The sequence below is a fragment of the Marmota flaviventris genome, chromosome 1 (assembly GCF_047511675.1).
Source record: "Marmota flaviventris isolate mMarFla1 chromosome 1, mMarFla1.hap1, whole genome shotgun sequence".
NCBI lineage: Eukaryota > Metazoa > Chordata > Mammalia > Rodentia > Sciuridae > Marmota > Marmota flaviventris.
In genome coordinates, this window is record NC_092498.1 from 118,760,896 (window position 1) to 118,784,205 (window position 23,310).

The following is a 23,310-nucleotide window of genomic DNA, read 5'->3' on the forward strand; positions in this document are numbered from 1 at the left end:
GTACCAAGGCCTGAAAATGGGGCAAGGGTGGGGGCCAAGGCAAGGCCTGGGCTAACAGGGAGGTAGGAAGTTTACAAGAGTAGGGCAGGGACTCAGGTGTCTCTGAGGCTTTGGAGAGGTTGTTGACCTCTGAACCACCTGTGCCTGTCTCACCTGCAGGTGTGTCAATGCCCCTCCCTGGAGAAGGTCTGGCCAGGCCTATTGTCAGGAGGGTGGGGGCAAACAGAATGCCTACTCCTGGGTTCCAGTTGGGACCTGGGCTAGGTGATGGGCATTCTCTGACCCCCATGGTCTTTTCAGCCTCAGCAGCCAACTTGAAGTTTTCCCAGGGGGCAGCCTCCTTGTGAGGGCCACCTCTAGGCAGGAAAGTGGGTGCCTGTGCCTTTAAATTCTCAGCAGGTTGAAACGACTGATGACATCACTGGTTCCCGGGAGCGGAGGAGCTGGAGCCAGAGCCCGAGGGAGCCCGGGCTGCTGGGGGCTGCAGACATGGAGGGCCAGAGCAACAGTGGTAGCCCGAGACCAGGGACTGGGACTCGATTGGGCCCCTTATCTGGGCCACATAGGGTTTCTCAAACTGGGACACCCTCCAAGGTAAGACCCCCAAAACCTAGCCCCCCATTCCTGACCCCTGGTTTCACGCCCCCCACACTGCAGGCACCCTGGCACCCCTGGATAAGGGACTGGCACTCTCCTGTGCCCACCAAGCATGAGCTGAGCAAAGAGGTCACCCTGGAGGCTGAGTGTCAGTGACAGAATGCCCAGAGAGAGAGAGATGGAGTTAGCCATTTCCAGGAATCCCCCAAAGAGCCCTAGACTGGGTGTCAGGGGACCCAATTATTCTCTAGATTTGCTGTGTGACCTTGGGCAAGTTGCTTGTCTTCTCTGAGCTATTGCAAAATGAGGAGGCTTGTCTCTAAAGACTAAAACTGTGACATCTGGGATGTCTAAGTTGTTAGTGCTGGAGGCGGTGTGGGGGGGTACACAGTGGGACACTTGGAGCCAAGAAGGATGCCCAAAACGCAGCCTTAAAGAGCTTGAGTTTGGGAAGGGAGGTGGAGGCACAGTTTCAGGTTCTCCGAACTGAGAAGGACACAGGACAGAGACAGAACTGCGTCTCTAGAAGCAGGGATGGGGCCACCCTGGGGTGAATGTAGACCTTCTTCTGTCCTCCCTGACAAAGGACACTTTATCCTGTCTTCTGGGGACAGGACATCATAAACAGAGGATGGATGGGAAAGGGAGAGTGGATCCCTGCAGCACTATTGTCCCCTACCTGCCAGACATAAAGGGGATACCTGGTGATCTGTCCTCACAGGTGGGGGAGAGGGTGAAGAGGGTAGGAAGGTACGACCTGGACATGGAGAGGTGTGACATCAGGATCAACTTCCTCTGAATGGTACAATTACACTTGGTGAGGGTAGTTTAATTCCATAACATGTAGGGAATATGAGGCCAAGACTCCTCAGAATCTGGTGTGGTCCAGGACCCTTCGCCCAGTCCCTTTGCTTTATAGACAAGGAAACCAAGGCCCTGAGCACAAAGGTGCTTGCCTAAATTCACACAGAGCTGGGCCAGGAATGTACATGGCTAGTCTCAGTCCTCAGTTTTTGCCCCTGTGAGGAGCTTTGATAATGGATGACACAGGGAGGAATGTGACCAAGGAGTTGGGGATGTTTTATTGGGGGAACGGGGTGGGGAGGTGACGGACTATGACGACACAGGATCTGAGGGTTTCTGGCCACCATGGAGAAAAGGAGAAGTACTTAACAGTCTGGACCCAGTGTGGGTGGACCTGGAGTGTCAGGTCATTTGCCCTTGGCCAGGGAGTTGCAGAGACTACAATGAGAGAGTTTCCCAGGGAGACTGTTCAGGGTAGGCACAGAGTGGGTTCCAGTCAGAAAGAACAGGAGAACCCTCAGATTCAGGCTCACTCTGCTTTATTCAATTCAGGTCTCAGTTTCCCCATATGTGAAACGGGTTTTAGACTTCAAAGATGGGGAGAGAGCTTTTTGCTCAGAGAAGCTGAAGCTGGTCACAGTGACGCACGCCTGTGATCCCAGAAGCTTCGGAGGCTGAGGCAGAAGGATCAAGAGTTCAAAGCCAGCCTCAGAAACTTAGGGAGGCCCTAAGTAACTTAGCAAGACCCTGTCTCAAAATTAAAAATAAAAAAGGACTGGGGATGTGTCTCAGTGGTTAGGTGCCCCTCCCGCTGGGTTTAATTCTTGGTACCAAAAAGAGATCCTCTACAAGGTGGACTCAAATTTTCAGCTCCCAGCAAAGAAGAATGCAGCCCCAGTACCCATGGAACCAAAGTTGGCTCTAGCACCTGTGGGGCCACACACAGCTATGTCACCTTCCTCAGAGGGGCCGAGGCTGGCTTTGGCATCTCCCCGACCCATCATGGCTCCAATGTCTACTCCTGGAGGACAGAAAAGAGTTCCTTCCCACCGCAGCTCTAGTCTGGCTCCAACATCTGTGGGCCAGCTGGTGGTGTCTGCCTCAGCTGGACCAAAGCCTCCCCCAGCCACCTCAGGCTCAGTCCTGGCTCCAGCATCCCTGGGGCAACTGGTGATGTCTGCCTCAGCAGTGCCAAGGCCTCCCCCATCTACTCTGCCTCCAATTTCCAGGGACCAGAAGCAGTTATCACCCACCTCTGTGGGACCCAAGCCAGCACTAGCAGCCTCAGGCTTAAGCCTGGCCCTGGCTTCTCAGGAGCAGCCCCTCCAGCCCCACTCCAGTCCTTCCCCAGTGCTCAGTCCAATTCTGTCACCCTCTCAGGAGCGGACCCTGGCTCCAACAGCCATGGCCTCAGCTCCAGCTTCTGTAGGATGGACACCAGCTAGACAGAGGGACGCCCCAGCCCCCAGACCTCTCCCCACTTCTGAAGGGCATCTCCAGCCTCCAGCTCAGGCATCTGGTCCAACAGGCTCCACATCCTTCATCCAAACCTCCCAAGATCCCCGGTTTTCTTCCTCCTTCCGAGCCCGGCCTGAGGCCCCCCACAACAGCCCTGAGGATCCACGGCCACCCCAGACCCTGCCTTTGGATGTGAGCCAGGGCCCTCCAGAGCCTGGCACTCGCTCCCCTGGACTTTTGTCCCCTACCTTCCGGCCAGGGAGTTCCTCAGGTCAGACTGTGCCCCCACCTTTGCCCAAGCCACCTCGGTCTCCCAGCCGTTCCCCCAGCCGATCTCCCAACTGCTCTTCCTGTATCACCCCAGCCCCTGAGGTGGCCCTCCCCAGGTCTAGCACCCAGGGTACAGGACCTGGCACTTCTAGTGCAGGGCTTGTCACCCAGGGTGCAGGACCTGGCAGGTGCCCAAGCCCTAATCTTCAGACCCAAGAAGCTCCAGCCCCAGTCACCATCTCTTCTACATCCACTTCGTCCTCCTCATCCTCCTCTTGGTCAGCTCAGCCTACATGCAAGAGCGACCCTGGATTCCGGTGAGTGGACCTTGAGCTTGGAGACTAGCCATTCTTCCAGGGTGATGGTTTACTCTGACTCAGAGTGCCTCCCTGAGGATTTGTCCCTAGGAGGGGTGCTGGGCCCACTTTGGGACAATTAAAAGACATCATCCTTTCCTAAGGGACTTGCTCCGACCTCAGTGTATATCACCAGGGTGAATCTGGTAGGAGGGATTCTGGGTCCAGTGTGGGTTCTTCTAAAGGATTTTACCCACATCTGCCTCTCCAGAGACAGCCCTGTGGGAGGGCAGGGGAAGGTGGGTAACTGGTGCCCAGCAGTAACCTCTCCATGCCCCTACCCCCAGGATCACTGTGGTCACGTGGAATGTGGGCACCGCTATGCCCCCAGACGATGTCACATCCCTCCTCCACCTGGGCGGTGGCAATGACAGTGATGGTGCAGACATGATCGCCATAGGGTAAGGGGCAAAGTTCATATACCCCTTTCTCAGCCCCTCAGGCCTCATAGGCCCTCAACTATGATAGGGGTTTCCAATCCATGGCTGCCCCCACCCTGGTACCTCCCCAGGTTGCAGGAAGTGAATTCCATGATCAACAAGAGGCTCAAGGACGCTCTCTTCACTGACCAGTGGAGCGAGCTCTTCATGGATGCCCTGGGGCCCTTCAACTTTGTGCTGGTAATACCTCCCTCACCCTTTGGAAGAGCTTCTGGGTTCCTGGCCCCATCTTTATTCTGACTCTTGTGGGAACTGCTGGGCCTCTGTTGTCCCGTGGGCAAGATAGGGACAAGGTATTGTGTCTTAATCCTCAAAAGCAGTGCCTGCCTCCGGCTTCTCCCTGCAGGTGAGTACTGTGAGGATGCAAGGCGTTATCCTTCTGCTGTTCGCCAAGTACTATCACCTGCCCTTCCTGAGGGATGTGCAGACCGATTGCACTCGCACTGGCCTGGGTGGCTACTGGGTGAGCATGGGAGAGGTCCAGGAGGGAATAGCCCCAAAGGTGGCCCTTAATTAGTCCCCTGGCCCCCATGCATCTGCAAGGTTTCCTCCTTACGCTGCACCCCCTTACCCAGCGGCCTGCCTCTCCCCAAGCACCAACAACATCACACCCCATTTCTCTAGACCCTGCCCCTATTCTTTACCCGCCCTGTCCCAAAGTTCTGCTCTTTTCCTAGGACCCACCCTTGTTCAATCCTCATCCACCCTCATCCTCTCCTATGCCCTCCCAGCGACTCACTTCCTCGCCTAGGCTCCGCCCATGACCTGCCCAACCCGGCCTCCCTAGGGTAACAAGGGTGGAGTGAGCATACGACTGGCGGCCTTCGGGCACATGCTCTGCTTCCTGAATTGCCACTTGCCAGCACACATGGACAAGGCGGAGCAGCGGAAGGACAACTTTCAAACCATCCTTAGCCTCCAGCAATTCCAGGGACCTGGTGCCCACGGCATCCTGGATCATGAGTATGAGCCAAAGCGCTGCCACTTCAAGGCAGCAAGGTGTGGGTGGAGGTGTGAAGGCTAGTGACAGTGTGTGGAGCACCCTCTGGGTGATGCTTGTGGAGAGAGGCCTGTTGGGGTGAGTGACCATCCAAAGTACTTGTGGGAATACAAAGACAGATAGCAATTCGATCGAGGGGGCTGAGCTTTAAGGGTGTAGCTTTGCTGAGGGCCTCGAGGGACTGAAGGTTGGAACCTAATTTCCTCCAGACTCACCCCTCTACTTCCTTTTGCTCCTTGATGTCTGAAGGCTCTGGTGCCACCCACTCACCCACTGGCATCTTTAGAGGCTCTAGTGCTGTTGGGTTGGATGGGGGTCCAGAAGGATCTGGGTTGGATCCTTCCACCCCATTGACCCACTGAACCCCCACCCACAAACAGCCTTGTATTCTGGTTTGGGGACCTGAACTTCCGCATTGAGAGCTTCGACCTGCACTTTGTCAAGTTTGCCATTGACAGTGACCAGCTCCATCAGCTTTGGGAGAAGGATCAGGTGGGGAATCCTAGCCCCCACCCCAAACCCCCAAGTACACAGAGCATATTCCTGGGACACACCTGTACCTTAGGTTATGGTCCTTGCCCTCATCCCTACTCCCGGGTGCTGGAAGGTTCCAAGCTGTTGTCCAGTTCTGCCCTTCTGGACCTCCACAGCTCAACATGGCCAAGAACACCTGGCCCATCTTGAAGGGCTTCCAGGAGGGGCCCCTTAACTTCGCTCCCACCTTCAAGTTTGATGTGGGTACCAACAAATATGATACCAGGTAAGCTCTGAAATGGGAAGAAGATGTGGGCTGAGGTCTCCTGTGGAAGACTGTGGGAAGAGGGGCAGGAGGCAAGGCCGGAGGTTAAGGCATAGCCCCCTGTAACTCAGGCTATCTCTGTCCACTGCAGTGCTAAGAAGCGGAAACCAGCCTGGACAGATCGTATCCTGTGGAAGGTCAAAGCTCCAGGTGGAGGTCCCAGTCCTTCAGGAAGGGAGAGCCACCGGCTTCAAGTGACCCAGCACAGCTACCGCAGCCACATGGAATACACAGTCAGTGACCACAAGCCTGTAGCTGCCCAGTTTGTCCTGCAGGTGAGTTCCGACCTCATCTTCCCCTCATGACATCCTCTGGCCCAGCTCAGCTTCCCATTGCCCACCTGTAACCCCTTGCATCTGCCTTTAGTACCATCTATTTATTCTAACAGAATGGGAATGGGTTATAATCTCTATTTTCAGACGAGGAGGCTGAGACTCAGAGATAGGATAGCATCACTTGTCCAGGGTTACACAGCTAAGTAAGAAGAGTTAGGATTTGAACCCAAGTCAGTTACCCTAAACCTTCTTCTAAGAAAGGTTTAGGGTAACATGTTAAAATTCACATGTATAATAAGATCAGCAAAATCAAAATGTTACTCAAAACCCCCATATACCATTCATTATTTTTACTTACTATCTGATCGTTAGCCCGGCCTTATGACAGTAAGGTAGTAATGGAGAAGGGGAATAGAGATATAAAAAATAAAGAGCCAATCTCAAAATAGTTACTAGAGTTTAGTATCATCTTCTGTATCATGGGTTCACATCCACAGATTCAACCAACTGCAAATTGAAAATATTCAGAAAAAAATTGTGTCCTGTCAGCACAGCGATACATTCCTGTTACCCCAGTTACTTGGGGTGTTGAGGCGGGAGGATCACAAGTTTGAGGCTAGCCTAGGCAAATTAGACTAGGGGAAGGGGAAGGGGAATATCTCAGTGGTCAAGTGCTTGCCTAGCATCTGTGAAGTCCCAGGTTAAATCCCTAGTGTCTCTCTCTCTCTCTCTCTCTCTCTCTCTCTCTCTCTCACACACACACACACACACACACAAAGATTTTAAAAATTTCATCTGTACTGAACATGTATAGACTTTTTTTCCTTGTTATTTTCCCCTCAGTAATACAGTATAACAACTATTTACACAGCATTTGCATTGGTAGGTATTATAAGTAATCAGAGATGATTTAAAATATACAGGAGAATGTGCAAGGTTATATGCACATTACTATACCATTTTATATAAGGGATTTAAACATTCTTGGATATTGGTATCCACCAGGGATCTGGAACCAATTTCTTACAAATACTGAGGGATGACTATATTGTTTTTAGGGTTGAGGTTCCTGGTTGTTAAAGTGAAAATCCAGCTGGGCATGATGGCATATATCTGTAATCTACTTGGGAGACTGAGGCAGGTTTGAGGTAAACATCAAGTTTAAGATCAGTCTCAGCAATTTAGTGAGACTCTGTCAAAATTTTTAAAAATGAGATAGGGACTGGAGATGTAGCTCAGTCATAGAGAGCCCCTAGGTTCAGTCTTCAAAACTGCAAAACAAAATAAACAAAAGATGGGGAGGGAGGGAAGAATTCTAGAATGTCAGAACCAGATCTAAAAAATCATGTAGTAAAACTCCCTTTTTTTCTGTGGGAGAATCTGAGGTTCCTAATGGACCCCAAGTTATACAAATAAAGGCTCATTGGCAGAAGTGGAGCAGGCTAGATCCAGTCTTTCCAACTCTGAAACTCTACACTGAATTCTGTCAATCTGATAAGAAGAAATCCTGCAGGTCAGAAAATGTTTTTCCTGGTAACTTTGTCCTGTCGTCAGTAAGTGGGACAAGGGCCAATGTCTCCAGGGAGTGGAAATGTGCCCATGCCTGGCCTCCCCCTCCCATGACCTATGGTAAAGGACTTGGACTTGAGGTTTAACCCTCAGTCAGGAACCTGACTGGTAGAATGCTTGCTTTGCATGTACAAGGCCCTGGGTTTTATTCCTAGCAACACACGCACACACACACATACACACACACATAAAATTGCTCCTTTTACCCTGTCCTTCCTGCCCTTTCTAAGACTATCTCCTTCAAAAAATGTTACCTGTTGAGTACCTACAATGTGTCAGGCCCTGTGTAGGGCACTTTACGTGTGTCGTCCTTTTAAATGTCCAAATTCTTCTCCCTGTTTTACTGATGAGAGAAACTGAGGCTCAGAGAACCTTAAGTATTATCCAAAGCAATGCCATCAGAATAGGGCTTAGCAGGGGTTTTGACCTTGGGAGGAGATGGAGGCCATTTCCACCAGACTGTCTGTTAGAAACCCAGGGACAGGGAGGGAATGTGCCAGTTTCTTCTGGAATAACTTGGCTTAGAAACTGAGGGAAGGAAACCTGAAACCAGATCAACAGGGGAGCAGACAAAGACCTGAAGCTGGCACCACCTGAGCACTTCTCCTAGGGACACCAGTAGAGCCAATACCCTGGTTATCTGCCACCCCTGCAGTCCCACCCATTTAGGTGACTCCCCTAACCTCCGTCAGTACGGTTGATCCTGGGGGAAGGATACTCATGATTATACTTTGTCTTTGTGGACTGATGACAAGGCAGTTGTTAGTGTGCTGTTCTTGCCAGCTCAGGAGTATTCAGCTTATTCCAGAATACCCAATATATCATAGGATTTTTCCTGTCCCCCTTGCTAACATGTAGGCAAATTCTTATTACTTACTTACTTTTATACTGTAAAGTTTATAAAATGTTTTACAAATGGTATTTCAATGAATCTGTAGAACCACCCCCAAGTGTTAAATAACAGCCTCTATTTTTTAGACAGGGGCCCTGGCATTCATAGAGGCTGAAGAGCTTGTTCATTGCATAAAGTGCAATGCAGAACCAGGATCAAACTGCGAGAGTCTACTGGCCTCAAATCTGTGTTCCACTCACTCCCTGAGGAGGCAATGGGTAGAAGGAATCCTGGGCTAGAAGGCAGAAAGCTTGATGTTTATCCTAGACCTGTTGTACCTCAGTTTCCCAGTCTATGAAATGGCCTCATATTCCTTTGTCTCTGCTGACTTGTGCTGACTCCAACCCAAGAACCCCGGGTGTGTGGAATGCTAGAGGGTTTCTCCTGAGATTGCCCCCTAACCCTGCCTTGCCTGGACAGTTTGCCTTCAGGGACGACCTACCACTCGTGCGTCTGGAAGTAGCAGATGAGTGGGTGCGGCCAGAGCAAGCTGTAGTAAAGTATCGCATGGAAACAGTGTTCGCCCGCAGCTCTTGGGACTGGATCGGCTTGTACCGGGTAAGAAGGGCAAGGGTGGTTGGTGTATTAGGGGAGGAAGTGCCCTGGAGGAACAGCTGAGGGTCACTGCTGTGTCCAGTGTTTGGTGTTATTCCCAAAGGCTACTGGGATGCGGTATTAGAGGTCACAGTCCTCATTCTTCTTGTCCCAGGTGGGTTTCCGCCACTGCAAGGACTATGTGGCTTATGTCTGGGCCAAACATGAAGACGTGGATGGGAATATCTACCAGGTACTTAGAAGGAAAGGGAATGTAGGGAGACCTCAAGACTCATCTTGAGGTAGCCCCCTTAATCCCAATTTGGGCTTATACCCCTGGGCCCACCAGGTGACATTCAGTGAAGAATCGCTGCCAAAAGGCCACGGAGACTTCATCCTGGGCTATTATAGCCACAACCACAGCATCCTCATTGGTGTCACTGAACCCTTCCAGGTAAGTAGGCCAGACTGCAGGGTCATGGGATGCCAAAAGGCCCTGTTCAAATGCCAAAGCCTCCACATTCTACTCCTAGACCTCAGACCAGTGGCCCAATTCCCTAGGTCTGCCAATGGGAGGATTAGAGTGGTTTCAAGAGGCCTCTGTGCCCAGGTTGGGGAGTGGGGTGCTCCAGTAACCAGCATTCCCCTCAGATCTCGCTGCCTACCTCGGAGTCAGCCAGCAGCAGCACAGACACCTCGGGCACCAGCTCAGAGGGTGAGGATGACAGCACTCTGGAGCTGCTTGCACCCAAGTCCCGCAGCCCCAGTCCTGGCAAGTCCAAGAGACACCGTAGCCGCAGTCCAGGCCTGGCCCGTTTCCCTGGTCTTGCCCTTCGGCCTTCATCCCGTGAACGCCGTGGTACCAGCCGTAGCCCATCACCCCAGAGCCGCCGGCTGCCCTGGGTGGCCCCTGATAAGAGCAATAGTAGCGGCAGCTGGGGAAGTAGTGAGGAGGGGCCTTCTGGGCTTCCTGGCCCCTGGACCTTTCAACCAGCTGTGCCTCGAAGCCTGGGCCTGCTGCCAGCTTTGCGTCTGGAGGCTGTAGATCCTGGTGGTGGTGGCTCCTGGGGACCTGATCGGGAGACCTCTGACCCTGACAGCCTATCTCCCAGTCCCCAGGGCCGTCAAGGACTAGAGGAAGGGGGCCTAGGGCCATGAGGATAGGGTGGGCAGATGGGCCCTGGTGGCCCCACTCTGCCTCAATCTTCCACAAACCTGCCTGCCTCTCTTCTGCTGCTGCTCCAGCTGTATCTGTACCTACCACTCTGTCCTGGCCAGGGGTGGCCAACTAGGGTCCCCCCAAACTCAGTCCTGGCACTTTAACTGTGATAATCAGCAAAGCCCCGCCTGGACCCCCATCTGGATTGGTGGGAAAGCACTGGCAGAAATCCTAATCTTGGAGTACATCCATTAGGAATTAAATTCTCCAGCTTCACTCCTGGCTGTTTCCTAACTTCTTAGCAGTCTGGTGATGGGGGTAGTTAGTCAGAAGCAGAGAATAAAGAGGTAAGAGAATGACAGAATTGACATTTACCAGGTACTATATATGGGATTCATGCCATCTCCTTTAATCTGTACCACAACCAAATGGGTTCAGTGCCATTCTTAGACTCAGGCATGGGAGAGCAAATTGAGGTCTCCAAGAGGTTACATCAGTTTCTCAGGATGTTATACCAAAGCAGTTTGGCTGTGTTAGAGAAGGAATATTTACTAGGTGCTAAGTGCTATAAGTATGTAAATATTAGTTCACTTGATCCCCAAAAGACTATGAGGTAGCTCTGGTATACACACACACCCTTTTCAGAGGAGGAAATCAAGGCTTAGAACAGGGGAGGGAGGTCCTTTGCCCCAGTGCACAGAACAGATTTGAATTAGGTTTAGGGCAGAAAGAATGGTCCAGGCCTAGGCTAGGAAGGTTGTATCAGCTATTAAAAGAAGGAGCCCCCTAGAAAGAGAGGAGTTGGGAAGCCCTCTCCAGTGCCCCCATCCTGGATTCAGATGCAGGCACTTCTGTGACATTCCTAGTTTCCTACCAGCTGCCCTGGGCTTCATGACAAGGTGCTAGGGCTTTCCTAGGCAGGTTATTGAGACATGTATTAATTTTGCAACATGAATATGCATGTACCTCCTTCTAGGACCTCCTGGGGCTGCTGCAATAAGTTACTCTCCCCATTTCCATTCAAATGTGAAGTTTCCTATATAAGACCCTAAGCCCAGGGCATTAGAGTGAGCCTCCTGAATACCATGTTCACAAAACCTCACAGAGGGGTTTTGTCACCAGCTTAAGGTCACCCAGCACTGCAGGAGACATGCTCTGGTATTTGAGCCTTAAGGTCCCCCACCTCTAGCCTCCCGGCTTTCCATAAGAGCTTCTGCCATGCTGCAGTATAACCCATGGAGAAGAGACCAAGATTCCCAGTGCTTGGTCAAGCTAGGGATAAGGTCCAAGCTGATGCTCAAGAGAACTGGAACTGAGGTCACTAGCTCCAGAATTTCTGCTGCCCATTAAGTCTCCAGGTTGCCTGGGTTAGCTGCAGGCACTGGTTGTAGAATGACACAGGAGTCCCTGCGGGCTCCAATGGCCATGCCTGCCCTTCCTCTGTGTCTTTATCCCTGAGTTGGAATCGTATCTTCTGAAGTCGCCGCAAGTGCCGTGCTGACACCTTGATGGCCCTTGAGTCTTTGGAACAGCTGTTGGAAGAGAACCAGATGGTCAGCACTAGCAGAATTCCAGCCTACTCTGCAGACAATGGGATCAATGCCCAGAGAGGATCAGGAGCGAAGCTAAGGTCACAACAAGGCAGAGAGGGCACGGTTATACCTAGAAGGTAGGCAGAATAAACCTGATCTGGTCCCCAGAGGCCTGGGTTTTGTTACTACCTGGCTATGGGAACCTGAGCCAGTGCAGGCCTCAGTTTCCTCTTCATCTGTAAAGTGGGAATAATAAGGGGCTGGCTTTGAGAATCAGAATCCAAATGAGATTGTGGATTAGGAATGAACATTAAGCATTTTACTGTGTTTCAGGCAAGTTTGGTATATCACACAAGACATTTCCTTGGCTTGTATAACCACTTTACAGAGAAGGAAATGGAGGCTTGGAAAGGTGAATCAACTTGTCAAGGACACACAAGAATTACATGACAGAGCCAAGATGCAACCCCAACAGGCCAACTGCAAAACTGAATCTGAGGCAATAGGGGATAGGGGACAGATGACAAAGAAACTCAGAAACCTCCTGACCCTTTCCCCACCCCCTTGGCCCAGGCACACAATTGGGGTATAGGTAACCCATCCCTTGGGGGAAAAAAAAACAACAACATTATCTCCTGGCTTTGCCATCACTTACCCTTTGTCCTCAGCACAGTCCAGTGGAGGGACCAATTTGAAGCAGGTGGTGCCCAGCAACTCCCAGAGCATGTTGGCACCTGCAGGTGGGCTATGGAGCCTCAGGAAGCGTGCCAGACTGGGGGCAGAGTTAGGCTCAGGCTAGGTTTGAACCTCACCAGCAAGGTGCCCCTTCCAAATAGCCCACCACCAGGGAGCCCTGCAGGCCTCACCGTTGTGTGCAGTTGCAGTGGAAAAGGGGCCCATGGGCACTGTTGAGCAGCTGGAACTTGGTTTCCTGGGGCTTAATTTGGTGCTCACACTGGTCCAGGCGGCGGAAGCTACGGCAGGCCCTGTGGGCACCTGGGGGGATATATGGTCATGAGGGTTGCCCAGTATACCAGAGTGGCTTCACCAATGTTTGCCACCATCCAGGAGAAACACTAGAACATATGCTCAGTCAACACAAACGCAGTCTCTGTCTCCTGCCCTTCGTGCTCTTAGGGTATTGCCCATGTGGGATGTGCCCCTACACACACACACACACACACACACAAAGTGTCCCATGGGGAAACCCAGACTGCTGCTGAGGGTGGACAGGAAAGGCTTCCTGGAGGAAGAGACTGCTAAACTGAGGCTGAGAGAGGAAGAGGGAGGAGAGTACTTCAGAAAGAAGGAACAGTATGAGCAAAAGCTCAGAGGAGAAAGAGCAGGCTGCATGGTTTTATTCTATTTTTGCAGTGATGGAGGTCAAACGTAGGGCCTTGCACACTGTAGGCAAATGCTCTACCACTGAACTACATCTCCAGTCTTTGAAGACTGCACTTGAGGAGCCAAATTAAATTTGTTAAACTGGAATTTTGACTGGGGGATGGGGTTTGTAGGGCCTCAGGACCACTGGTCATTGGGACTTTTGTCAACTGTGATAAAAAGTAGCCATGACATCACAGGAGAAGAGCTCAGTAGATGTGAAGTGATGAGGTAAAATTTGCATATTATGAAAATCCCTTACTTCGGTGTCATTTGATGGTAAAGGTTGGGATACCCTACGAGCACTTGGAGCAGGAAAATAAACAACATATACTTCACCCACCAAAATGCACACAGAGGACACCCCCTTCATATCAGGAACTCCGAAGGTTAGATTCTGAGCTTACCCTGAGGTTTTAGGTGCTGGAGAACTGGATGGGGAGCCCATGTATCAGCTGTGGGGGCTACATCAGTCCTGGAGGATGTGGCCTGGAAGACTGTGGTGTTGGTCAGACTGGGGTACCTGGAGTTTTTTAGCTGTGGCTGCCTCTTCTGAGGGTGCTGCTTTTGTTGCAGTTTGGTGGGGGCTAGGCTTTGGGGACTTGGAGTCAGGGAGGTGACGGGGGATCTCCAGGAGGCATTGTAGTAGGTAGTGGGCTGGAGATGGGCGAGTAGCACCGAGCCATACGACCTACACCTGGAAGATGGCAGTTGGTGGCAATTGGTGACCAAGATACCCTGCCTCCAGAAGCCCCCAGGGTGCTTCTAGAAACCTCTGGAGTTGTCCCCAAGAGACCAAGTATGTCTGCCAGTCCCCTTCCCCATCTTACTGGGTTGTGGGAGGCACTGAAGAAGGTGCCTGAACCCTGCCCTAAGGAAAGGACAAGCCTGACAAGAAATCATTCCCTGATGGAGAGACAGCCCTCCCTCACCCGACTTGAAACCCAGGTTCCCCTGCTGATTGGGAAAGGACTCAAGGGGTGCAGCCACATACCCTCCCCACCAGTACCACGCCACACACGCCTCCTTCTCCTTCAGCACAAAGCAGGGGATCTCCAGTACGTTGAAGAAGGCTACACCCACAATGTCCGAGATGGAGTCATGCTGGTTCCTCAGGCATTGCTGGAACCTGCCCCAGAGTCAGCATTCAGGTCCTCGTAGTAGAGAGAGCTCCTGGCTCTTCCAGCAACCCACCCTGCTACTATCAGCCAAATGTTTGTGGTTCAAAAGTTCCTTCCCTCTCTCAGTTCTGTTTTTCCATCAGCACTATGAGGTCCATGCTGGCTGATCTTTAGGATTCTCTGGAATCCTAAGAATTACTCTGCCCTGTCCCTGAGCCTTAGACCCTCTGCCAACCTGGTATCACAGTCACAGTGGGAGATGGTATGGAATCTGAAGTTTCGGATGCCATAGTTATACTGCAAGGGCGAGATATTCTGTGGGCAGCGGTCATGTTCCCGGCAGCAGAGATCAGGGCCCTGGAAGATCCCTGCATGGAGGGGAAAGAACACCAGCTCATCAGGGTCCTGGGCACCACCCACCAGCTATGCCCACCTGATATCAAGAGGACAGAGTTCTGGTTCTCACTCCAACCCTGACATAAAACTCAAGCCAGTCATTCTCCCTCTATGAGAGCCTCTGTTTAAAAGTTTCAAGAGAACAGCCAGTCTGCAGCCCTTTTTGGGCAAATCCCAGTGCCAGACAGCCCACCCATGAGCATATGGAAAGATCTTCCTTAGGGGAATTGGAGTCTGCCCCTAGGGTTCCCAAGCTCATGCTCCAAATAAAACTCTAAAGTTAGGAATGTGTGTGTAATGGAATGGTATACAGATAGAGTACAGCCTTTCTTACTGGCAAAATGAGGTACTGCTGACCTACCAGACTCAGGTGCTAAGTCATCCCCTAACCCTCCACACAGATAGTAACCTATCACAGTCCAAGCAGTAGCTCCCTTTACTGAACACACCCTGAGTGCCCAGCACATCCCACGCCCAAACTCACAGCAGTCCTGAAAATGAGGTGTCACCTTTGTTTTACAGGTGAGGAAACTGGGGTTCAGTGGGGAAGTGACTTGCTAAGTATGAATGTGCTTATTTGAGATTCGAACCTAGACTTATGGGTACAGGTTTTTTGGCTCAGCAGAACTTGAATCCTCCCCAGTCTATTCCCTTCCTCAGAAGGTGATTAATGAGGACTCCCAGGTTTGAATAAGACCTTCTGCATCTATTATATCACTTAAGCGTCCCACGATAAGACTCATGGTCACCCCCACTTTACAAATAAGGAAATTGAGGCTCAGAATGGTTAAGTCACTCCTCAAAGGACACTCAGATGGGAAAGTGGGATCCAGTGCTGAAGCCTGTGCCTCCCCCATCAGATACCCAGATCACACCCCTGGGGCTCACCCAACTCCGAGGAGTTCCCAGCAGAGTCTCCAACTCCACACCACAGTGTGCCAGGCATGGTCCAGCCTCTCTTTGTTCGCAGATGCCCTCTGCCAGGTGCTTCACTCTGCCCTGCCATTCTCTTCTCCCTGGCCCTTGCTGGACCTTCCTCAGGTCCTCGGCAGGTTTCCCACTGACTCTGAAGCATGGCCAGTGTTCTCTGAAGCTCAGGTCCGGGGGTGTGAATGAAGAAGCCCTGGGTGATCTCATGAACACAGAGAGCACCGAAAGTTGCCGTGAGCTCTGGTTCATCCAGCCTGCTACATACCTGCAGCCTTCTGTGTGCATCCCAGCGGGCGTGGAACAGTGCCAGTCCCTGGGTATCCTTGCCCAGGAAGCTCAAGGACCCAAGAGGGCTGCCAGGGATGGATCTGGCCAAGTGGCAAGAAGTGCTATCCCAGTGGAGGGCATGGGAGCCCCCTGGAGTCAACCCCAGAAAGCCAAGCACCCCTAGCAGCACTGCCAGAACCCCCATTCTGCCCTAGCCCAGCCTGGTCAGACAAAGCCCCCTGGCGGCCCACGAGGCAGCAGCTAAGCGGGGGCGGGGGGGGGGGGGCAGCGGAAGCTATATCCAGCAGGCCCTGTGAGGCAGGGCCAATGAATGGAGCAGCAGGAGGAGGAGAAAGGAGGCTGGAGTATGGGGTGATCTTGGGCTTGTAACCGAATCCACCGGCTGGGCAGGCTGCTGATTGGCTGAGGAGTGCACTTGTGGGGCCCACGCCTCCACTCACCCTGCCCTTCTCAGCGCCATCCAGTCACCTGCTGCCAGCCCTGCCTGGATGAGGACTGTGGGAACCAAAGCCCTGGGCCAAGGCCGGGTGTTGAGGGAACGTGGTGGGGGGTGGGGGGACACATTCTGTTGCTCCTTGGGGAAGGAAGAAAGTTAAGGGGCTTGGAGGAGACCTCTAAAACCTATCCTTGTATCCCTATTCCGTGGTGGCTGACACACCCACTGCCATCAGATTGGCAGTAGGCCATGGACCTCAGCCAGAGCTGGGTAAAAGACATGAGGGCAGGGCTGAGGATTCTGGGGCTACCACCCTGGGAGTTTCCTAGTCTTCTGGGAAAGGAAGTGACTATTCCCAGGCACAGGCCCTGATGCTCACTCCCTAATTCTGATTGTTAAAAGACTCTTGACATAACAAGGGAACAGTGCTACAGGGTTTGCCACTTCCTAGGACTCCAAGCACAGACCTGGCTTAGCAGCAATTCTCCTGGTCTGATGAATGAGAGAGACAGTTGGAACAGGCCTTGAAAACAGCATAGAGCATGGCCAACACTCTGGATTTGAAGGAATTATGATCCCCAGAGGAATAGAGTGGCCCAGGAGGCTAGGTCTATGCCACCTCTATCCCTGAGCTATGGCTACCTGAGAGACTCAGCAGGCATCACATGTTGCTCCAAGAGACAGGGGTCTCTTCAAGGGAGGGGTGATACCTAGCACTTGGTCCTGTGTCCCCAAGTTGTCATATCATTCAGTTTCCAACCATCTGGTGAAGGTGTTTATATCCATAGTACAGATGAAAAAACTGAGGCTCTGTACAGGTGGGGAAACCTTAGGTAACAATCAGGCCATAGCTAAAGAGAGGTTAGAGGTTAGGAGTGAAGCTTTTACGGGGATTGACTGGGAATCAAGGATAGCCTGGACAGTGACTTGTCTGTCTGTCCATTTGCCTGTCAGCTTACTGCTTCCCCAACATCTGGTCAATCTCCATCTAAGTCTCTCCACATAGACCAGCCCCAGCAAGGCAGAGCCAGGCAGAGCTGGGGAACTCAGTGTGCAGCTAAAGGGGAAAGAGGTTGTAGGGTAGACAAGCCCATCTCTATGCTTCAGAACCAACCTCGGTTTGTGGTCCAAAGGTCATAGCTAGAGACAATGAAGAGAAGGGAGATGGATGGGAGGAGTCCAAGAGCCAAGCAGCCAAGCTCTTTCTCCTCCTCCCCCCCCCCCTCCTCTTCCTCCACCACCACCACCACCACCAGGGATTGAACCCAAGGTCACTTAACCACTGAGCCACAACCCCAGCCCTTTTAATTTTTTTGAGACTGGGTCTTGCTAGGTTACTTAGGGCCTTGCTAAGTTGCTGAGGCTAGCTTTGAACCTTCATTCCTCCTGCCTCAGCCTCCTGAGCTGTTGTGATTACAGGCATGTGCTACCATGCCCAGCAAGGAGCCAAACTCTTTCTTTCCAGAGGTTTGGGAAAGGAGATGTAGAGTAGAGCAAGTGGCAGGATGGGAAAGAGAGCAAGGACTTACAAGGGCAGAGACAGAACTGAACCAAGTTGAATCCCTCTAAGAAGAATTTGACACTTGAAAAAAAATAACATCATTCTGGTATTTTCTCATATCATAGGACCTGCCACCCACCTCTACTTGCTTTTCCACATTATAGACCCCTTCCCTGCTCATCACTCAGAGAGGATGGGAGGTATTAGCACAGTGTGACCATGGGCTTAGAAGTTGACTTCTCTAAGTTTCCTCTTCTGTATGATGAATGTAATCATAGTAGTCACCTCACAGGATGTTGGTAAGACTCTTAGCACCATGCCTGACATTTAAAACACTATCACTAAAGCCTCAGGAAGTGGTTTACCCAGGATAAACCAAGTCTCAAGGTTTTCAGGCCACAGCGTCTGTGATGTCTACCAGCTCTGTTTAGATGGGAACTGTGCAACTAATGGTGAAGCCACTACTTGGCTATGCAACTTCAGGCTTGTCCCTGTCCCTCTCTGGGCCCCAGTTTTCTCCTCTGTGCAGTAAGAGGTACAATGGAATTGACCTTTGAGGTCACTATCTGGGCCCCAAAGAGAGGCAGGCTGGAACCTGCTTAGGCCTCTAGGAGGGAGGGATTCACTAGGTTCATACTCCACCTTGGTGGCCATGTCAGTCAGCCTACAGGACAGGCTTGGTGCCTTGCCTCCCACCCAGGGTGCCCTCTCACAGGATGGAGAAGGTCAAACCAGTGGGACAGGATTTGCTCTACAGAAAGGGGACTAAGCTTTCCCCTGAGTTCCCATGCATCTGGGTTGGGCTGGCTCCATGGCAGGTGCCAATGGGGAGTGAGTGAATGGAACATAGGAGGTGTTCTCTCCTTCCTCCCTCTCTCCACCAGTCCCTATCACTCTTTGTCATCTTTTGTCTTCTCTCTCATCCTCCTCCAACTCTTGTTCTCTTTCTGTATCTGGCTGAGATTTTCGTAATTCTGTCTCCTCCATCCCTTTCTTTCCCCATCTTTCTGTTTCTGATTCTACCTCTCTGCCTTTTCCATTTCCCTCTTCATTTCCTGTGGGTGGGTGGGGGTAAGGGTTAACTAGGGAATAAACCAAGGGGTGTTCTACCACTGAATTATATCCCCAGGCTTTTTTATTTTTTTCTTTTGAGTCTCACTAAATTGCTGAGGCTGGCCTTGAACTTAATGATCCTCCTGCCTCAGCCTCTGAGTTGCTGGAGTCATAGATGTGCGCCACCATGCCTGGCTCCATTTCTTTCTTTTTATTTCCTCTACCTCTCTTTAGTTTTCCACTGCCAACTGCTTGCGCGCTCTCGCTCTCTCGCTCTCTCTCTCCTCCTTCTCTCCCTCCCTCCTTTCATATTTCTTTCTTATTTTTCCAGTTCTTCCATCTCTAAGGGTACCTCTCTGTGCTTCTCCCCGACTTTCTCTTTTCCTCTATTTCCCTGCTGTTTTGCATTGCCAGGGTTCAAACTCAGGGCTTCACACGTCTTAGGCAAGCATTCTTTCACAGAGTTACATCCCCATACATCCACCCCACCCCCAGTCTTTTGAGACTTGGCCAAGCTAACCTCAAACTTGAGATCCTCCAGCCTCAGCCTACTGAATAGCTGAGATTACAGGTGTTCACCACCATGCATGTCTTCCCATTTCTTTCTTAATTTCTCTCTCTCTCTCCCTCCCTTCCTCTCTCTTATAAACCCGTGAACACTCCCTTTTTCTCTTTCTCTTAGTTTTCCTGCCTGTCTCGCTGTCTTTGGGTTCTCTCCTGCTTTTTACCCTCTTTACTTCGCTTTTTCCACCTCCCCCCCACCTTTATTTTTTTATCCCTCTCTTTCTCTCCTCCCTCCCCATCTTATGTGTGTGTGTGTGTGTGTGTGTTTGTATTTCTCTCCCTTTCTCCTTTTGTGTTTCCACTTTTCCCTTTCTCCTTATTTTTTTCTCTTCCTCCTTTTTTCTCCACCCTCCCCCTCTACACCATGGCCCCAGGTAGGGACATGAGAGCCTTGGGTATGCTCCACCCTTTCATTTACATTTTTCCTGTCTCACAACCCCTGCCCCTCCCTAGGGAGACAGGTAGGGTGGGGCTTCTCACCCTGAATTGAGAAGAATAGAGACCTAAGAAGAGGGGTGACTTGCTGGAGTCAGTTGCCCAGCAAATCAAGAGAGAATCCAGGTCTGACTTCCCCCAGCATGCAGGAAGACTTCCTAGGGCCTAGGAAGTGCTCGGTCCCCTCCCCCCACCCCCATCTCCCGCAGGCCCCCATGCCTAACATCTCAACTTCAGGGGCCTTGCTCCCCACTGGCCTGAAGTGTGTCCTCCCTCTGGCCTTTGGAGCTGGCACTCCCAGTCTTACCCGGAAGGTTCTCTGTGCTCTCTGTGCAGGGATAATGGGGCGGACAGTGCCTAGCTCCAGAGCATGCAGTGTTCATTCAAAAACAAATAGTTACTGAGTTTACTATGTGCCAGGCACAGGGGGAGACCCTGGAGAGAGCATGGGCATGAGAAAGGCAAGGAGGGGGAACACAGCATGCCCAAGAGCAGGGAGGAGGGGAAACATCTCTTGGGAGAATGGGGTCTGGCAGCGCCAGAGGGGATAGGGCCCACTGTCAATTGGGTCTTCCAGGAAGCCACTGCCAAGACAGGGTCAGAAGTACAAGAGATTTATTGGAGGAAATGCCTGTGAGAGATAAAAGGAGAGGAAGCAAGACTGTGCAGGGAGACCATGTTTCAGCTCTGACATCTATGGGAAGAGAGAGGGCAAGAAGGAGGTTGGGTAAGAAGGGTCTCACATTTCACTGGGGCTCTGAGAGTCTTGGCCAGCCAACAGGGGAGCTCTGGTGCAGAAATTTCCAATAGAGGAGTCCCAGCTGGGCAGAAACAGCCAGGACCTAGTGACCCAGTTGTGCCTGTCTTTGACTGGAGGCTTCCCAAGAAGACAGTGGTCTCTGCTCCAATGCTGCTGCAGATCCTGAACATGCTGCCAGCCAACTGCTCTCTTAAAGCTGATGGCTGCTACATCCAGGACTTTAGACATCCATTTGACTGGGGCAGTCACCACTACAGACCAGGAGGGGAAACTCAGTGAGATAAACAGTGGAAGCTGAAAAATCAACCTTCCTCCAGGGGATCCCAGGTTATGGAACAGGAATCTGTGGGTACAGGACCATGCCTGTAAGATTCCCAGGTAGGATTTAGTTCCCCAAACTCCTGATCCCAACTAAGCCCAGTCCTAGGTCTGAGGGAATAAAGAATGAGGCCCAACTGAACATCTCAGTAGATGGAAAGAAACACATTATATTCAGTTCAACAGCTTTTTAAACTAAAACAGAAGGGAGGGGAAGGTCAGAGAGATTACAGAAACCATTCTACCTCATTAGAAGCTGTGGTGGTTTAAAAATATGTGCACAAATTCTTTGATACTCCTCCCTTCAATTGGAGGAGCCTAAAACCCCTCCATTGAGTATGAGCTATACTTAGTGACTTGCTTCTAACAAATAAAATGTGGTGGCACACACTATGACCCCATCGATTTGGAAGACTGAGGCAGGACGATCACAGGTTCAAGGCTAGCCCTGGCAACTTATCAAGACCCTGTTTCAAAAATAAAAATGAAAAGAGGCTGAGGATGTAGCTCAGAGCTTAAACTCCTGGGTTTGATTCCTAATATAAAAAAAATAGATAAATAAAATGTGGTAGAAGTGATGTTATTTCTGAGACTAAATCCTAAAAGCCATTGTGATTTTCTTCATCCTCCATCTCTTGGATCACTCCTCATCCTGGGGAAGCTGGACCATGTTACTCAAGTAGCACTATGAAGGGGCCTATGTCATGAGGGAAGAACTAAGTTTTCCTGTCAATGACCTTGTGAGTGAGCTACTTGGAAGCACAGCATTAAACCTCAGACAAGCTTTCAGATGAATACAGCACCATTTGACTTTCTGTACACATGTGCCAGATTTTTGGAGCTGTAATTCAAGTACCATGCAATTCATCCATTTAAAGTATACAACATCTATAGTTGTGTGACTATCACCACTAATTCCAGAATATTTTCATTGTCCCCTAAAGAAATCTAGTAACAGTCATTCTAAATCCCTGTAGCCCCTAGTAACCATGAATCTATTTTATGTCTCTATAGAGTTACCTATTCCATACATTTCATATATAGTCACACACTACTTAACACGTGGTATACCTTCTGATATATGTGTCATTAGATGATTTCATTGTTGTGCAAACATCAGCGTGTACTTACACAAACCTAAATGGTATCACTCAATCATTTAACGTGGGCTTTCAATACAATCAAGAGAAGGGTTAAGCATGAAATGTATGGGCTGGCTGCCAATGTAACATGGCATACTGTTTTACAGTAATTTTTTTAAATATATAATTAAAAGGGGTACATTCTAAAATAATGACAAAAAGTATAGTAAATATATAAACCAGAAACATAGTCATTTATTATCATTATCAAGTATCATGTACTCGACATAATTGTATGTGCTGTACTTTATGTGATTAGCAGTGCAAGAGGTTTCTTAACACCAGCATCACCACAAACATGTGAGTAATGCATTGTGCTACAACATTATGATGAGTATGGCATCAGTAGGTGATAGGAATTTTTCAGCTCCATTAATAATCTTATGAGACCACTATTGTCAACTTTTTTTTTTTTTCAGTGCTGGAATCAAATCCAGAGTCTCACACATATCAGACAAGCACTCTACCACTGAGCTACACCTTCAGCCCTATTTGAAGAATATATATATATATTTTTCCAGACATCTTTCATTTTCTTCTTACACACACACACACACACACACACAGAATTTTTCTGTAGTGCTGGGTATGGAACCCAGGGCTTCCAGCATATCAGGAAAGTGCTTTACCACTGAGCTATATCCCCAGGCCAGGTTTTTGTATTAAAGTAACACTATCCTCAAAAAACAAGTTGGAAAGTGTTGACACCAATTTTATTTTCTGTAAAAGAGTGCATATAATTGGTATCATTTCATCCTTAAATGGTAGAAATCATCAGTGACACAGTCTGGGTCTGGAGTTTTCTTTTTGGAAGATGATTAACTAAATTCAATTTCTTTGGTAAATTCAGAACTATTTTAGTAAAGTTCTTTTTCTTGAATGGGCTTTAGTAATTTTTATCTTTTAGGGAATATTTTCATTTAAGGTAGTTGTTGAATATAAGCATAACGTTTATTGTACTATTGTCTTATTTTCTTTTAAGTTTGGTAGTATTCATAGTGTTGTCTATTCTCTCATACCTGGAATTGTTAATGCATGTCTTTTTTTTCCCTTTCCTGTTAGAAATTGATTGTTCTGTGAACCTTTTAAATGGAACTAGCCTTTTGTCTCTGATTTTCTCTACTGTTTTTCTTTCATTTTCTTTTTCTTTTTCTTCAGTATTAGGGATTGAACACAGGGGCACCCAAAACTGAACTACACCCCCAACCCTTCTTTTTTTATTTTGAGATCATTTCACTGAGTTGCTATTCTAGTCACCTTTTTTGTCTCTGTAACAAAAAGACCGAATAAGAACATAA

At 50.0% G+C, this 23,310-nt stretch overlaps 2 protein-coding genes across 7 annotated transcripts; one reads left to right on the forward strand and one right to left on the reverse strand.

Moving 5' to 3' along the window:
- Positions 1-489: 489 nt before the first annotated feature.
- On the forward strand, positions 490-10,276 carry Inpp5j (inositol polyphosphate-5-phosphatase J). Of its 6 annotated transcripts, none has more exons than XM_027953465.2 (13): positions 490-594; positions 2,242-3,446; positions 3,773-3,886; positions 3,997-4,105; positions 4,272-4,388; positions 4,713-4,888; positions 5,306-5,417; positions 5,576-5,685; positions 5,816-5,999; positions 8,881-9,018; positions 9,170-9,247; positions 9,344-9,448; positions 9,646-10,276. In XM_027953465.2, the coding sequence occupies exons 1-13, from the start codon at positions 490-492 to the stop codon at positions 10,150-10,152; spliced, it is 3,060 nt and encodes a 1,019-aa protein (XP_027809266.2). In that variant the 3' UTR covers positions 10,153-10,276. The 6 variants fall into 6 exon arrangements, with proteins under 6 accessions (XP_027809266.2, XP_027809265.2, XP_027809267.2 ...); XM_027953464.2 differs by having other exon boundaries at positions 2,254-3,446; XM_027953466.2 differs by having other exon boundaries at positions 2,254-2,315.
- Positions 10,277-10,541: 265 nt separating this feature from the next.
- Pla2g3 (phospholipase A2 group III) lies at positions 10,542-17,438 on the reverse strand. The gene is made up of 7 exons (XM_027953442.3): positions 15,474-17,438; positions 14,425-14,557; positions 14,063-14,197; positions 13,476-13,765; positions 12,552-12,681; positions 12,341-12,457; positions 10,542-11,685 (listed from the first exon to the last, which is right to left on the reverse strand). The coding sequence occupies exons 1-7, from the start codon at positions 15,985-15,987 to the stop codon at positions 11,475-11,477; spliced, it is 1,530 nt and encodes a 509-aa protein (XP_027809243.1). The 5' UTR covers positions 15,988-17,438; the 3' UTR covers positions 10,542-11,474.
- Between the last annotated feature and the right edge of the window lie 5,872 nt (positions 17,439-23,310).

Coding starts and splice junctions, on each gene's coding strand:
- Inpp5j (XM_027953465.2), top strand. CDS start 490: ATGGAGGGCCAGAGCAACAGTGGTAGCCCGAGACCAGGGACTGGGACT. Junction 5,418..5,575: donor AGCTTTGGGAGAAGGATCAG/GTGGGGAATCCT, acceptor GGACCTCCACAG/CTCAACATGGCCAAGAACAC. Junction 5,686..5,815: donor ACCAACAAATATGATACCAG/GTAAGCTCTGAA, acceptor TGTCCACTGCAG/TGCTAAGAAGCGGAAACCAG.
- Pla2g3 (XM_027953442.3), bottom strand. CDS start 15,987: ATGGGGGTTCTGGCAGTGCTGCTAGGGGTGCTTGGCTTTCTGGGGTTG. Junction 14,558..15,473: donor TGGGAACTCCTCGGAGTTGG/GTGAGCCCCAGG, acceptor CCCTCCATGCAG/GGATCTTCCAGGGCCCTGAT. Junction 14,198..14,424: donor CACTGTGACTGTGATACCAG/GTTGGCAGAGGG, acceptor ACTCTGGGGCAG/GTTCCAGCAATGCCTGAGGA.